We start from the raw sequence: 16,537 nt of genomic DNA on the forward strand, positions 1-16,537 counted from the left end.
ATTCTAGGATGCATTGCAGTGTTAAGTTCATGGCATTTGAATAATTATGTTTTCTAGTATATTTTCCCCTTTGTGTACTTGAATTTCGTGTATTACAAGAGCTATAAGCTACAGTAAATAAGGCAATAATATCCACAGATGGACATTTGCTTACACAATAGTAAAATAATGGACCATGTGTAAATTTTAAGAGCTTTATTATAAGGACTCATATAGGAGAAGAAAATAGTGCAGAGTTGGAAGTATGGAGCAGAAGAACATGACTCAAACCCTCATTATAGGGTGATAGTTGAGGTATCTACAGTGTTTCTCCTGAGTCGTCTGATTAAGGGTTACCTGTTGGGTATATTATATGTCTCCTTTCCTTTATCAGTTTTATTTCTTGGAGGGGGGTGTTGTTGATTATGATGTACCAGTGTCATTTTATTGAATCTATATATTGTACAAAAGATACACAAAGCCATAATCATGGGAAAAGTATTCTAGGCACTTTCTTATTTGGTTACACTTTTCCTTATTGATGTATGACAGAATTGACGTAGGTTTATTTCTTTATGGGTTTATTTCTTTGGAATTCATGGTCATTTGTATACTTATTGAATATTCATGTCACCCACTGTGATATGCAACATTGTTCTGAACTACCTCAAATGATCTTTACCCTGAGTCAGAGTATAAGTATATAAGCACATATATAATAAGGTAATGTCTATAATGCATATAGAACATCTGAGTATATACTTAGAACTTGCATACTTGCATAAAAGTGCTAGCCAATTAAGTTTCCTAACTAAAATTTTTGCCTGAATAGGTAACGATTCTGTGATTACATGGAGGGTGGGCTAAATGGCTACATGGAGGGTGGGCCAAAGTACATGGACGTGGGCTATTGCTAATGAGTTGGGAATTTTTCTTAGAAATTACTTACAAATTTCCTGGAAAAAATAAAAAAGTCAGGACAGTACAGTCATAATCTGGGTTAGAAATATCATTAAAGTCGGAATCCTGAAATTGGATTAATTATCTGGATTGCTAGTATTCCCAGGGATGTACCAGAAGCAAGTGTAAATTATTTCTGTTAGATGATGTAATAATTCTGTCCTCAAATTATATCCACAGTTTTGCAAACTAATGTCTAGCACATAGTCAGAAATACCAAGTATGTAGTAAGGCAAGATTAAAAATTAAAGACATAAGGACTGGAATTGAAAGGAAAAGACCTGATTATTTGCCTATAATATGATTAATTCACAAAGAAACCTCAACTTATAGAAACATTGTTCAAATTAATAAGTGGGCTTAGCACACTTGGTAGATACCATGTTAGTGAATAAAATTGAGTTACACTTTTGAAGCCAGCAAAAAATGAGGAAATGGACTTAATATATGGAAATAATACAATTTACAATATGAGTAAAAATCTGAAGAGTATGTATAATGAAAGATGTGTATTATCTCTATGCAGAGAACTAAAACATTATTGACAGAAATAAGAGGTCTAATATGTGTAGGGATATACAAAGTTCATGGTTTAGAAGGCTCAGTATGATAAAGATGTTAATTCTCCCCAAATAGATATTGAGATTTAGATTATCAACAACAGGAATCTGTTACTGCCCCCAGACTAGAAGGAGCAAGGAGAGAAGCTGTTGCCAGATCTCTGTGTAAAAAAAAAAAAAATCTATCCTGGGAGAGAGGCCGCCTATTAGGAGAAGTATCTTTAGACACAGGAACATTGACATTGCCAACTGTGGTTCAGCGGAGAGGGAGTCGGGAAAAGGAATACCTTGACCTTTTTTTCTCATTGACCCTCTAATCACCAGGCAGCACTCCAACTAATCAAATTCAGTCAGAGACAGAGGACAAGGGAGGGACCAGTGAAATGCAGTCTCTAGAGGTCTGCCTCTTAGACTAGAGTACTAGAGAATAGGGTAGAGATGGTGAACATTGGAGAGTATATGGTGCATTCTCCATTACTGCTCTTTTTAGAGCTTTCTTGGCATTTATTGTTTATTAAATTTTTTGGCAAAAAGTTTAGAGTGAACTTCCTTATTTCTTGTTTGGTATCTAGTGAGAGCATCAAATTTACAAGTAAGCCTGAGAAGAATTGACATCTTAGTGATGCCGATCTTCCTGTCCCAGAGGATGGTATGCCATTCCATTTCTTTCAGTACCTTTGTATACTTAGAAGATGTTTTAAGTTTCTAAAGGGTTTTGACATTTGTTGTTAAATTTATCCTAGATAATTTCATGTTTTTGGCACTATTTTAAATGGAATATTTCCTTCCCATATAGTTTCCAGCTGATTTTCCTTTTATTGCTTATAGTTTTTTGCTGTACTTGTTTGATGTGCTGTGATTTCACGGGTAGTGTTCACAGTTCTTTTGTTTTTACTGTGAATTTTACTTTTTTGTGTGTAATTTTTTTGCCTTGGATTCAAATTTTTATGAAATTAATATTGCTGTTCTTTATTTTTGTTTACATTTTTATGATAACAAACAAAATAAGTAGATAATTATTTGGTGTAATGATACATATGAATTATTTTAAAAAGGCATGCAGTACACCAAAGTACAAAGAAGATAGAGGAAAAGTATTACACATAAATACAACTCTGGAGAAGTAACACCATTAAAATTTTGTGAGAATCATCTTAGATTTTTCTCAGTTTATATTTACAGGTTGAAGATTAGGTGGGCAGAAGTTTTTAGATAAAAGAGACTGTATTGAACGTGTTCTCTTAATAAGTAGACTTTAGTTTTTGGTGATATAATGGAACAATAAGACACTGATGTGAAATTGAAGGAATTATTAAATCTCTTCTCTGTAAAAACCACTAACTCTCTCTCTGTCTCTAAAGCTAGGAACAAAATGACATGAAAAACTTTGGAGGTCAATGTCATATTTTTTTAAAACTACATTTTATCTTTATTTCATTTTGACATCCTACTGTGTAATCTTTGGAAAATAGAACATACATTCAACCATTTTAACTCCCCCTGATTTTGCATCTCAAGGCGTGTAACATTTATAACCACAATGACCAAAGACATTTAGGATTAGTCCTATATTTTGCTTCAGTGCTCATCACTAAACTTTTTACTTTTGATGTGTTCATTCCTGTACTCTATTTCGATTCATCTCAGGGGCCCATTTTTATCAGGGCCTTCCCTGTTGCTAGAGTATGCTTTCTCCCCCATTGGTATCAGATTTAGCCATGTGATTTATTTTGACCTGTGGGACAAGAGTGAAAGTAACATATGCCATGTCCTAATGTTTTAAAAGTCATTCCTTGATTTGCCTTTGCTTTTCACCCTCTGCCACCAGAGTGGCATATTTCTAATGCAGTCTGCTGCTGCAGTGTGGGTCTTAGAATAGCGGGAAGCCACCTGTAATGTGAACAAGCAGTAAATCTTTTTTGTAAATTATCAAGATTTTTTTTTAAACTGCAAAATAACCTAGAGAAGCTGCCTCATTTATCCCATGGCCCACTCAGTCCCTTAGATAGCATCACTGTAACTGAAAGATCACCAGATTTATCTTTCAGGAATCCAGTATTTTTAACAGGATTTAACATTCTTGAGATAGGAGAAAATGTTGTTGGTTCTCAGCACTGTCTCAGTTCAAGCCACACCTTTCCTTTACTCCTTTTCATCTGTGCCTACAGGAACTTCTCAGGTTTGAACCTACCAATTAATTTTATTTTCCATAGCTTTTATTTTCCTTATAATTGTTCTCATTATGCATTTTGATACTATCATGGCATCTTTCTTTTTAACATTCTTTATGTTATGCTTTTCATTTCATCCATTTAATAACTGTCTTATGCCATATATCCTAGAAAACAGAGCCTGAGGGAAGGATTAAGTTCTGATTACTTACTTGGGAGATTCAATTCCAGGGAAAGTGAGTAAGAGAAGAAGAATGAGGCAGGCAAGAATAAAAAGGAAATGCATCATTGTGCTGGCTACTGCTTCGTGGTGAGCTGTGAAGAGACAGCAGGTGCACTGAATTTGCTACTCAGGTTGATTCTTGACAGGCTGTGGGAGAGAAACTGTGCTCTAGAGCAATCCGTCAGATGGAAAAAGAGAAAAAGTTACTTTTCTGGTTTCTTCTTGTGTTTTGTCTTTCATTGGTAAAAGTTGCTTATACCATGCCTGTGTTTTAGCATTTATCCTAACCTGGAAATGGCACAAACATGCTAGGAATGCAGCTGGTTGACTTCAAGCAATGGAGACAGATGAGCTGTATAAATTTCATAGGTGGAAGTGGTAGTTAATAAGCTGAGACAGAGGAAGGGAATGAGATTCTAAGAGGCAAGTGTAGGCTGAATCTGAACATAATGCGTAAGATGTGTCTAATACACTAGCAGATGTAATAAGGGACAGGAACTGTCTTAGGTGTGCTGTTTATAGCAGTGAACAAAAAAAGTCCCTGCCTTCATAGAGACTTTATTAAGATCATCTTCACATCTTGTCTTTCTGTTGATAATTCAGAGAGGTGTGATGGTTTCTTTTTCATACTTTTTCTAGACCTTCCTTCTAATTCCTTCAGTGTCTTCTCCAAGGTATACTTTTCCTTGTATGTACAATAAAATTTCTTTTTTCTAAATTCTTACTACTCCCCTTTTAATAAGTCCAGTTTGTTTTTCTTTACTCATTTTCAAATAAGGAAGGATCTAGACAAATTCAGTGTTCACTAGTGGTCCAGAGCTATGCCTTTTATAAGCTTTATTTGTTGCTTACTTTGATACCAATCAAGTTCCACGTTTCATTTTTGCAACATTGGTGTACATTGATCTCATCTACTTTTCAGAAGGTGGTGTGGGGAGACACAGAGGAAGAAACTTACCTCGATAGTGTAAGATGATGCTCCACTCCACTTACTAGGAGTATGCCCAGGACATAGCATGACATGGGAGACAGGGATATGCTGTTCCCTTGGTTGATTTTTAATCCTCAGGTGCCTTATAGTATGAGCATTTCCCTACTCTTATGTTTTTTTCTTTTCTTTTTAAATATTTTATTCAATTATATGAGGGAGAGAGAGCTAGAGAGACCTCCCAGAGCTCTCTAATATCTGTCGACCATGTGAAGATATAACAGGAAGTCTACTACTAAGAAGAGGGCCCTTACTTGGCATTCTGATCTCTGACTTCCAGACTCCAGAACTATGAGAAACAAATTTTTGTTGTTTGTAAAACTACCCAGGGCATGATATTTTGTTATAGCGGTCAGAAAGGACTGAGACAGGTGGTGTATGTTCAGGTTATCTGTATGGGTGCGGGGGTGGGTATTGTATTTGGAAAACAATATTCTAAACCTCTAAAAAGCAGAGCATTTTCCCCATATTAATCTTCATCTGTCTTCAACAACCATTTGCATATCTTTTTTGTTCCTTCCTTCTTTTAAGACTTATGAGAATGAATTATCAGTTTGAAGTTATAGGTTTAAAAAGTTCCATTAAAAAATAGTCTCCAGAATACATATTATAAAGTGTATTTCTGTGAAATGTATCTCTGTAATTAGTTTTCTCTTCCAATTGAATATACAAAATATGCTCCAGTTTTATATGATGTGTATTACACAGTCTTCACTACCACAGAACTCTGGAAACCTGTATTCCAGAAGGGATGGTTCTCCCGGACCCTCAGTGCCATTAGTACTAAAACCCCCAGTTCATCTGTCCTCCTCCTTACCACTTGCACTCTGGGTGGGTTAGAAGGACTGGTGTTCACCTTGTGTTACTCTCCTTCCTTCTGGCTTTTTTTCCCCTTCATCTTTTCTTCAGTCTGCATTAGAAGAGTCACAAGAATCCCAGCCCAGACCCCTGAGGTTGCAACCAGTGGTGCTTTAAGGAACTTTGGTTTGAAACTTAACTTGTCTGTTGGGATTCCTTTTAATACATTTAAAGTTCTGTATAGGGGCACCTGTGTGGCTCAGTCCTTAAGCATCTGCCTTCGGCTCAGGTCATGATCCCAGGGTCCTGGGATCAAGCCCCACATCAGCCTCCCTGCTCAGTGGGGAGCCTGCTTCTCCCTCTCCCACTCCCCCTGCTTGTGTTCCCTTTCTCGCTATGTCTCTCTCTCTCAAATAAATAAAAAAATCCTTTTTAAAAATAAAGTTTTGTATAGTATACAGTGAAAGGTTGACTTACCCACTATTCGAAACTGATAACTATTGTTGGCATCAGTACTTCTCAGTTCTTGGAACTGAAGTGTAACTTACTTTCAATAAGAAGGTGGTACAATGTCTGCATATCCAACGTTTTTATTACTATCAAGCTATAAAAAAAATTGTCAAGTAGCTGGCTTTGAAAGTCATAGTCATTCTATGAATACTTTTTAGGTGTATGTGGTAAATATTAAATACTTTATATGTTATTTCTTTTATTAATATGTTTGCCTGCAGTAAAAAACAATAGATGAAAAAACTGGAAGATGATCTGTAACCTTCGATGAACACAGTTATTTAGCTGAGATGATCTTTATTCCTGCCTCTCTGTATTTATTGCTTGCTTTACACAGGAAGGAGCTGCAGGAGCTGCAGAATCTTTACAAGCAGAACAGTGCGCATACAGCGCAGCAAGCAGAGCTCATCCAGCAGCTTCAGGTGCTGAACATGGACACACAGAAAGTCCTGAGGAACCAGGAAGATGTTCACACAGCCGAAAGTATATCATATCAAAAAGTATGCTTTTATTCTGTCATAAAAATATAAATTTATATGTATGAACTTCTAAAAATATATAGAATTCAAATTTTTTCAAATTTCAACATTTATTTTTCCCTTTTATATGGTTCTTCAGAATTAAAAATGAAATATAGTTCAATCTGGTAATATTTGAAATTTTGTGACTTTTCTTTATGGCCATCAAAGCTGAAATATTTAAAATATAGATGCAAATTTACTCTGTAGGATATTGTTTTTATAAATTGGAATTTTGATATCTACTATAAAACATACCCTGACTGTAGCCCTCAAACCAGAAAGGACTTGGGAAATGGAATTACTCAGCCTTCTATTATGAGAAATTTTTCATCAATTACGATTCTAGTTTATGACCTAAAGCAGTCTTTCATTATAGAATTTGTGCATTATTTTATTGGCCAGTCTGCACAAACACAAATGGGTATGCAAATGAGGTCTTCAGGATCAATATTTTCCAAGGATTTTTCTCTATTATGTGTGTTTCTTTTAAGTAGTCATTTTACTTTACAGTTGTTTTAGGAACCTCTCAAGAAGGCTCACCCAGCTATTTAGGTATGCTGACTGACTCAGCAACAATAATTATGGCTAGTAATTAAAAAATAAACACTTTTATTGAATTCTTTATGTTTTGTGTAGTGTACCAAGTTATTTATAGAAATAATTTAGTTTCTGTATAGGTCAATCTTACAAGATTGATTTTATTCCCTTGTAATAGTTGAGACAGCTTAGTTAGAGTGGTTAAATAGCGCCGTCTGTGTTGTTCTATTTAACTTACTCTTGTCCTAAAAAAGGACCATAAAAATCCAGTATCTATAATTAACATTTTTATGTTAGTAGTAATAGTAAATAACTATTAAGTAAACTTTAAACACCTATATTTTTAAAGATTTATTGAGAGAGCGAGAGAGTGGGGGAGGAGGGGCAGCGGGAAGAGGGAGACAAGCAGACTTCCCACTGAGCTCAGAGCTCCATGTGGGGTTCAATCCCACAACCATGAGATCATGACCTGAGCCAAAATCGAGAGTGGGATGCTCAACCGACTGAACCACTCAGGCACCCCTAGATGCGTATTTTTAAATAATGCTTTGGAATAGTGGTTTTCACTGTGTTCTGTATTCCTCGAGTTGCCCTCGGGATGTGGATGATACCAAGTGAAAGGGCAGTGCCTGTTCTCTCCATTTCGAAGAGAGCAGCTTCACCTTTTTGTTTTGAATGGTGGGATTTGCCCGTTATGCTTTTGCTTCTAAACCAGACTCCATTGCTAAAATGACTTGAAAAATTGGATATTATCAGTAACTTTAATTTTTTTCATGTTTTTCACTTGTATATTTACCTCAAACATTTCTCTCTCCTAATTTTTGCTTAAAAGTCCCCCACATATGGCAATTTATATTCAAGTATGTCTTTAAAGTTCCTTGGTAATAAGCCTTATAACCTTTTTTTTCTCTTATGTGCTAATACTTCTTTTTCTCTTTCTACTCTCAGCAAGTAAAGAGGAAGTAAAGAGGAAGAAAAAGGCAGTGTGTCCTTTGCTATTTCATTTTTCAATCTTGTGTTCTAAGAAATATTTTTTTTAGTTGCTTAACTAAAAATTTGAGACAAAATGTTTCAGCCTTAATTCTGTTTTTTGGTTGATTTTTTCCTTAGCAACCTCTACAGAGAGCAATCATCTCTTTTATAACCTACCTGAGAACTTTTACAGATTCTACATCATTTCAAACAACTGAATACTTAAATATTGTGATAAACTTTCAAATAATACAGAAGTATATGAAGCAAAAAAAATAGTCTTCTGTACTCCTACCTGAAGCCCCTGTCCCAAAAGCAACCACTCTTAATATTTGAATGTATCAGAGAGTTTCTCTAGAAGAACAGAATATTTTTAAGTTATTTTCTTTGTTAAATATACAAACATTACAAGAATACATTATTATAAGATATTGAAATAATATTCTAGAAGGCCTGATAGTGCTAGTCTAACAGATTCGAGTATCCTTCCACTCCACCCAGCTCATTTCATCCCCTCCCCAGGGGTAATCATCTGAGTAGTCATTCCAGATTTGCCTGCATTAGATATTCTGTGTGAGTGTGCATGCACACATACCACAAGTCTAGGCATATTATAATTTTAATATTTATGAACTTACACTATCTTTACTGTTCTTTAACGTACCATTTTTCAAGTAATATGCCGTGGATTTATTTTCATGACAATCCATAGAGTGCTGGCTCTCCTTCTGCTCCTCACTGTCCTCCAGCATGCATATATAGTGTGGATTTACAGTCTAATTTGATGCTCATTAAGGTCTCCTTCTCCAACGTTTTGTTGTTATAAACTTGCCCACAGAAGGAGATGGTTCCCTTCTCGTCTATAGCATCATTTTTTCCTCACCACATACAAATAGGCTGGTAGGTCTCTGATCCGGGGAAAAGAACAAAACACACAACAAAAACATGTATTGACCTCACTATGTTCCTTTTCTTCCCTTCCTTCTCTTTCTTTTTCCAGCAGTATTCCTTGAAAGACTTAAGTTATCTCAGAGTTCATCTCTCCTGTCTTCTCTTGAACCAGCTCCAGTCAAGTGTTTGTCCCTTTCTCTCTGCTAAAATTTCTCTTCAGAATTACGTGTGACCCCCACATCGCTCATTTCAATGAGCATGTATCAATCTTTATCTTACTTCATTTATCAGCAGAATGCGTCTTAATTGATGACTCTCTGTGCCTTGAAATACCTTCTTTTTTTTCTTTCCCTCCTGATTTGCAGGCACCTGCAGTTGTGTCGCTTTCTTCCTTCAGTTCTAGCTGTTCCTTTTCTGTTCCTTTCTGGTCTTTTCCTTGTCTCCATGTCACCTCAGTGTTAGAATGTCTCAGGCCCAAATCTTAGGATGTCTTTTTTTTTTTCCTGTGTTTAAACTCACCCCCTCGGTGATTTTATCCAGTCACCTAGGCTTTCAAAATTGAAACTGTCCTTATGCTGATGACCCCCAGATTTATCTACTCTGGATCTTTTCCCTGAACTTTAGGAAAGAGTATATATAATTGTCTACTTAACATTTCTTAACTTGGATGCCTAATAGGCATATCAGACTTCACATTTTCAAAACTAAACTCCTGTGTGCTCTGCCTTCAATATATGTCTGAAATTCTGCTACTTGCACCATCCGTGCTGTCGCCGTTCTGTCCAAACCCCTATAAAGTATTACATGGACTATTGCAGTAGTTTCCCACTCTATTTCTTTGCTCCTGACCTTATTCCCTTGGAGTCCATTCTCAACACAGATGCCTGCACGTTCTTGCTACAACTAAGTAAGTCAAATTAAACCTCCCTTATTCAGCTCCCTCCACTGCTTCCTACCTCATAAAAGTAAGAACCCAAGTTCTCACTACAAGCTGGGAGACCGTACATGATCTGGCTCTGCATCACATCTCTGATCTCATCTTTCCCTTCTCCTTCATCTCTCCACTGCAGCCACACTTAATTCTTTTTTTTCCCTTGAACATCCAAGTATTCTTCAACCTCAAGGTCTTTGCACTTGGCTTTCACTGCCTGAAAGCTCTCCCCACTGTTATCTGCATAGGTAACCTTTTTACTGCCTTTACTCTTTACCTCTTCAGCCTAAAATCTAATTGATCACTGATATTGAGTAGGAGGAGTAAGAATGATGTGTGTTGTAATGGTAGAAGTACATACCTGGGGCCTGTTCCTATCCTAGGTTAGGGATAAGAGACTCTCCTTGATTGATACCTATTCTGAGAAGATAAGACATCATTGAAACAAATTAGTTTCTTATAACTCTTCTTATATGGACTCTACCTCAATCCATAAATTTCCTAGACAAAATCTTTACTAAATTTGGAGAGGTACAAATTAGTTTCTTATAACTCTTCTTATATGGACTCTACCTCAATCCATAAATTTCCTAGACAAAATCTTTATTAAATTTGGAGAGGTAGAGCTTATCACTCCAGTTTGGAGAACTTGTCATAACTTCAGCCTTGACTTGGGATACTTTTTGAAACCTTACACACTTGTTTCCCCAGGATTAAGACCATCTGCTCCAAGAATCATTCTGGATAATGAGAGAGGTGATGGGAATATGTTGTGCTTATGAGTAGTATAGAGGCAGGAAAAAAAAGAGCAAACTGACATCTACTGCTTTAAAGATCTGACTTACTTTCCTTTGTGTTTAGTCTCTTTTTTGTCCTCTCTTTTCTCCACTTGGACTTCCTTTTTCTTTTTGTTTTTCCTCAAAAGTTACCTCTTAGGGGTGTGGTGTAGGAAACTTAACTGATTTTTAACTTGATGCTCATTCTGAAATTTTAATTTTGTAGTGTTTTAATTTGAAAGTTATTTTAGGTCCTTATAGTCATTCATTCATAAGGTTTTTAAAATTTTTTTTATGTTTAAAGATTTTATTCATTCGAGAGAGAGAGACACCCAGGTGCTCCTCTTCATAAGGTTTTTATTAGTATACTCAACTACACTCAATTCAGAAGTCCTTGATTATTTATTTATATTTTGTAAATTTTGCCTCTGGTTAGTAAACATTACAATTATTTTTCCATTGGTAGTCTGTATGTAAATAGTTATTCATAAAAACACAATAAATTTTTTTAATGATTCCATCTCCAAGAGGCAAATACTGTTAACATTTTGAATATTTCCTTTCAGTTTTTTAAAATGCATTTTAACATATCTGTGGATACACTAATATCTTTTACTTCAGTACTTTACTACATTATATTAAAACAATATCATGACATATAATTACTTTGGAAATAATAATATAATTTACTTAATCATATTTCCAGTGTTGATAATGTATGTTGTTTAAATTTTTTACTATTGCTTTTTAAAATTTTTTACTATTGTAAATAAAGCTGCAGTAAACATCTCTGTTGTCAGTTCAGACTATTAGTATTCATTAGAGAATATTGAATATGCAGACATAGAGACACACACACACACACACACACACACACACACACACACACACACACACACACACACACACACACACACAGGGCCAGGAGACCATTTATGAAAAAGCCAGTAAGGACATATTAATGGTGTACAATTTACTCTTAGTTAGTTCATACATAAAGATAGTCTTGTTTAAGTTATTAAATGTTGAGAATGCACAGGGGATCATGAAGTTTGAAGGCGACTTGCCTGCCACATGAGAAATGGTCAGGAAATGTTAAATTATTGAACCTTAAGGAGTTGTGTATAATGATATCCCACTTAGGATAGTGCAAATTAAAAAATCATAGACGTTTATTTGAATGGAAAAGTATTTTTAAACTTTGTAGGCATATTTTTCTATCTTAATTTGAATATCATTCTAGCCCATTTAATTTTTAACTATTTGGGTGAGTAAATGGTTCTTTTTTTTTTTAAAGATTTTATTTATTTATTTGACAGAGGGAGAGACACAGCGAGAGAGGGAACACAAGCAGGGGGAATGGGGGAGGGAGAAGCAGGCTTCCTGCGGAGCAGGGAGCCCGATGCAGGGCTTGATCCCAGGACCCTGGGATCATGACCTAAGCCGAAGGCAGACCTTAACAACTGAGCCACCCAGGTGCCCCAAATGGTTCTAAATGGTATAAAAATATGGAGAAACTAAGAACACAAGTAGAAAGGCCATCCAGTTGGGGCATAATCATAAATACAGAATTAAAATTTTACTGTAAGCCAGGGAGAATCTGTGTTTCCATTTATACAGATTATTTTACAAAATGTATTATATAGATTGAGGTATAGATTAAGCCATGTCCAGCAACCATATAATAATGGTTAACATTTGATGAGCTTATTGTGTATCAGCAACTGGGAAAAGGGCTTTTATTTCACTGTTTAAGTTTCACACCAACCCTATGTGGTATATTATTATTCCTTATTATTTTATAGATCAAATAGCCGAGGCTTAGAGTATTGTCAAAAGATGGTAGAATTCAAGTCTATATAATCTTGGGTTCAGAACCCACAATCTTAAACTCTGTTATAAAGCCCACTGTACAGTTCTATTATACATAGAATAATGTGGTCTTATCTTTAAAGGATTCTGTAAATAGATTCTATAAACTTGCATTATTCATTCTCATCAAAATTCTTTCAATGTTCAATAATTTTAATGGTGGGAAATTTACCTTGATATTAAATATTACTTAAAAAGATTCCATTGCTGGGCACCTGGCTGACTTAGTCAGTAGAGTGTGTGGCTGTGGATCTCAGGGTCATGAATTTAGCCCCACATTGGGTGTAGAGCTTACTTAAAAAAAAAAAAAGATTCCATTGCATTCTTTTTGGTGAAAAGGGATCCTTGCATGTTACCATCCTTTGTGAAAAAGGCCCCCATCATTCTTCTTCAGCCACTCATTCTCCTGGTTATAAAAATTTGGTTTCTTTTATTTTGCTATGACATTGCAATTTTTATTTTTATTTTATTTTTTTACTTTCTGCAGATTTTTTTTATTAGATATGGTTTTTTTCCCCCCAGAAAATATATTAGTGGTGGAGTTCAGGATGCTGAAATTTGTGAATGATCACACTGCTTTATTTATCAAAAATAAACAGTATGCTACTGTTTAGACCTCCAGTGTTCACTTACATCAAATTATTCCTTCTAATCCTGAAGCATTTTACTTAATACTTATGTTTATTCCTCATCCACATGTATTTTTCTAGATTTTTCCAATAAATTTGAGTAATCTAATAATCCATGCAACAAGATGAAATTATTTACTTAAAAGTAAGATTTTCAAATATATTTTCATATTAATTTTATTACTTACAAATAATTGGGGCTTAGCTATAATACTCATGTGAGTTGGATAAAAAATTACACTAATAGTTTATCTCCAGTTCTAACTAAATTTTCTAAGTTAGAAACTTCTTAACTTACTGTTTCTAATGGAGTTTCTTTTTCCTCTTTCAATTCTCTCTTACTTTTTTTTGTTGTTTTTTTGCTTTCCCTCCCATTTCTCCTCCTTTCTCCAATTTATTAAGTTGATTTATTTCATGGTATTCATTTCATTATGAAAAAAGATAAAATCAGTTGCCCTCTGTGGTAGGTTGAGGGGAACGTGTAGGGGAGACAAAGATGAAGAGAGAAAATTGAAAAAAACTTTGAGCACAGGGAAGGGGTTGAGTCATATTTTCCCAGAGGTCCCCTTAATAAATCATCAGTCTCATACACAAAACCTAATAATGTTGAGGGCTCCTCTAGAAGAGACACACCCATCAAGAGAAATAAAAGTAAGCTAGTGTGTTTTCTTCCTCTGAGCATGTAGCCATTTATCTATGTTTTAATTGTTTTTCAACCTTTGCACATCACATGGGGACTGTATCAACATTTATAATTTCTAGATCATCTAACATGTTTAAGGTACAAAATATGTGTTTTATCAACTTTTTTTCTATTTAATGATAATTATATGATACAATATCAATTTGGGAAAATTAAGAGTTAGGTTATAAATTAGTTTAAACTGCATGTTAAATCAGAGGTTTTTTTCTCATATTTCTGCTACAAACAGAGTTTTCAATGGTAGAATTTATTGTCTTAGTCACAGTAGCAAATAGTATACTTACTAAAGAAGGAGAATTTTATTCTTTTTTTTTTAAGATTTTATTTATTTATTGACAGAGACACAGCAAGAGAGGGAAAACAAGCAGGGGGAGTGGGAGAGGGAGAAGCAGGCTTCGCGCTGAGCAGGGAGCCTGATGCTGGGCTCCATCCCAGGACCCTGGTACCATGACCTGAGCCAAAGGCAGACACTTAACGACTGAGCCACCCAGGCACACCTGGAGAATTTTATTCTTTAAGCGAATTAGTCATTGGGTCACAGAGCATATCCACTTCCAAAATTGTTAAGGTTAATAAAATATCTTGTTCCTTAACGCTAATAAAAATAAGGGAAGAAGAGTACTTCAGTATAAGTCCCTGAAAATTAAAGGACTTGGAGTTTGGGGTCCTATTCTTGGAGATAACTTGCTTTCTGTCCCCTGGAGTTCCTCTTAACTTTTTAAACTTCGATTTCTTCAACAGAAAACAGCATCAAGAATAGTAAGCATCCTGGATTATGGATTATAATGATTAATCCTTGTTTAGATGGAAATGTATGTTTAAATGTTTTCATAGGCCAGAATCTTGGAAAAAATTCTAATCCATTTTGGCTTTTTGGAGTATGAGAGGAAAGAAGTTGTAGAGAAAAGAGCCTCTCTGAAAACTGTTGTAAGCAATTGTTATTGCTAATAGAGAAAAAGTTACTAACTCCAATTCCTAAACCAATGCAGATGAATTAATTTGTTGTATTACCTAATTTACTCACTTGAGAACTTTTTTGACCCACTCTACTGTTCTTAATGGGATGAATAAAATGGCATTTAACTGGGGACTGGAACATCCTAAACCTTTGCGTTCTTGCAGGATCTCCTAGTGAAATAAACCTTCTATTACCCCGAGCCATTGTCACCCCAAAACACTTTAGAAATAAAAATAGATTTAGCCTCCCTGAAGGCCCTCCCTGGGGCCTTGAATTAAAAATGGCTGGAGGGCTCTCTTTGTTCCCTGTACTCTTGTGGTCTTATTGCTGAATAAGTAAAGTCCAATCAGCTATCAAAGAAAATAGGCAAGTAGGAGATGTGTATTTAGAATAAGAACTAAGGAATAAGAGAGTTTGTCCCAATTCCTGGAGCAGAGCTGATCTAGATCATCTGTTCCAGGCTTTTTTGATTCTTTTCCACCTGCTGCTTGGAAGGATGGATATTTTCAGAGAAAGAGAGTTTGCCTCAGTGTCTAGAGTTGCCCACTGGTCATATCAGACCAAGCCAGGACAGCTGAGAAGGAGTACACCTGTGTAAATTGCTTGGCAGAGAGAGCAAAGTGGAGAACTCAAGAAGAGAACAGTAAGGGATACGTGAGAGGAGGCAAGAGAAGAGACATTAAGACAGAGCCTTCTTTCATGTATGAATAGGCCCAGAGCCTTATAACTGTGAAGGAAGATCCCAAGACATGACACCCACAGAAAATATACCACACCCTTGGTACTAATGGTCAGTAAATTGGTCCTCAGTCCTGACCACACACTATCATTCTTCCTGTACTTTGGGCAGTGTGAAGGGAAACTATGAGTTTTTCTTTGTCAACAATCAGTGTTCATGAGATGCTCAAATAATTGAAATCTAGAAATTCTTTTTTTATATATTTTTAAATTGAAGTAAAATTAGGTATTTATAAATTCTTTAATATTTTAAATATTTAAATATTTATTTTTGGATTATTTTCTTCCCGAAAGATTAATTTGTGCTGGTTAAAAGCCAGCTATTATTAATAAAGCATACAAATAAGAGAGAATATAGTTAAATAATCTTTTAACTGAGTAAGTGACTGTGTATGCTGTCAGGCAGACCTTCATTCATCCTAGCTTCAGCTATCTCTAGACAGCTTAGCTCTTGTCTCCAGATTTTGTTTTTTTCTTTTCTACCTGAACTCAATCATGAAAGCAACAACACAGCACAGGTAGGTCACCACAAGGCCCACTTTGATCCCTTCATTGTTCCTCAACGTGGTCAGGTTGCTACTCTCTCTTCCCTCCTAGATTGATGGTATCAACTGTGGACAGGACATTGGACATACTCCCTGGTATAAAGGTAACTGGGAGGGAAAGTTACAAATTCATGTCCTGAAATTCTATATAGATCATAAAGGCAACTTTGCTTTATAAAAATTGCTTAAACTTTGGCTGTAAAGTGAAATGGATTATTTGAAGTATCTATAATAATAGAGTGGTACAATCCCTTATAGAACATAAAAAGTATATT

At 35.4% G+C, this 16,537-nt stretch overlaps 1 protein-coding gene across 2 annotated transcripts in view; it reads left to right on the top strand.

Moving 5' to 3' along the window:
* The window catches only part of CNTLN (centlein), a 298,123-nt gene that overhangs the window by 121,717 nt on the left and 159,869 nt on the right, over positions 1 to 16,537 (top strand). For both annotated transcript variants that reach the window (XM_028107236.2, XM_028107237.2), the window contains exon 7: positions 6,531 to 6,689. In XM_028107236.2, the coding sequence (XP_027963037.1) occupies positions 6,531 to 6,689 (159 nt within the window). The remainder of the gene's footprint in view (positions 1 to 6,530; positions 6,690 to 16,537) is intronic.

This window comes from Eumetopias jubatus, unplaced genomic scaffold (assembly GCF_037043125.1).
Source record: "Eumetopias jubatus isolate StellerSeaLion01/CBP00866 unplaced genomic scaffold, mEumJub1_p1.0 scaffold_15, whole genome shotgun sequence".
NCBI lineage: Eukaryota > Metazoa > Chordata > Mammalia > Carnivora > Otariidae > Eumetopias > Eumetopias jubatus.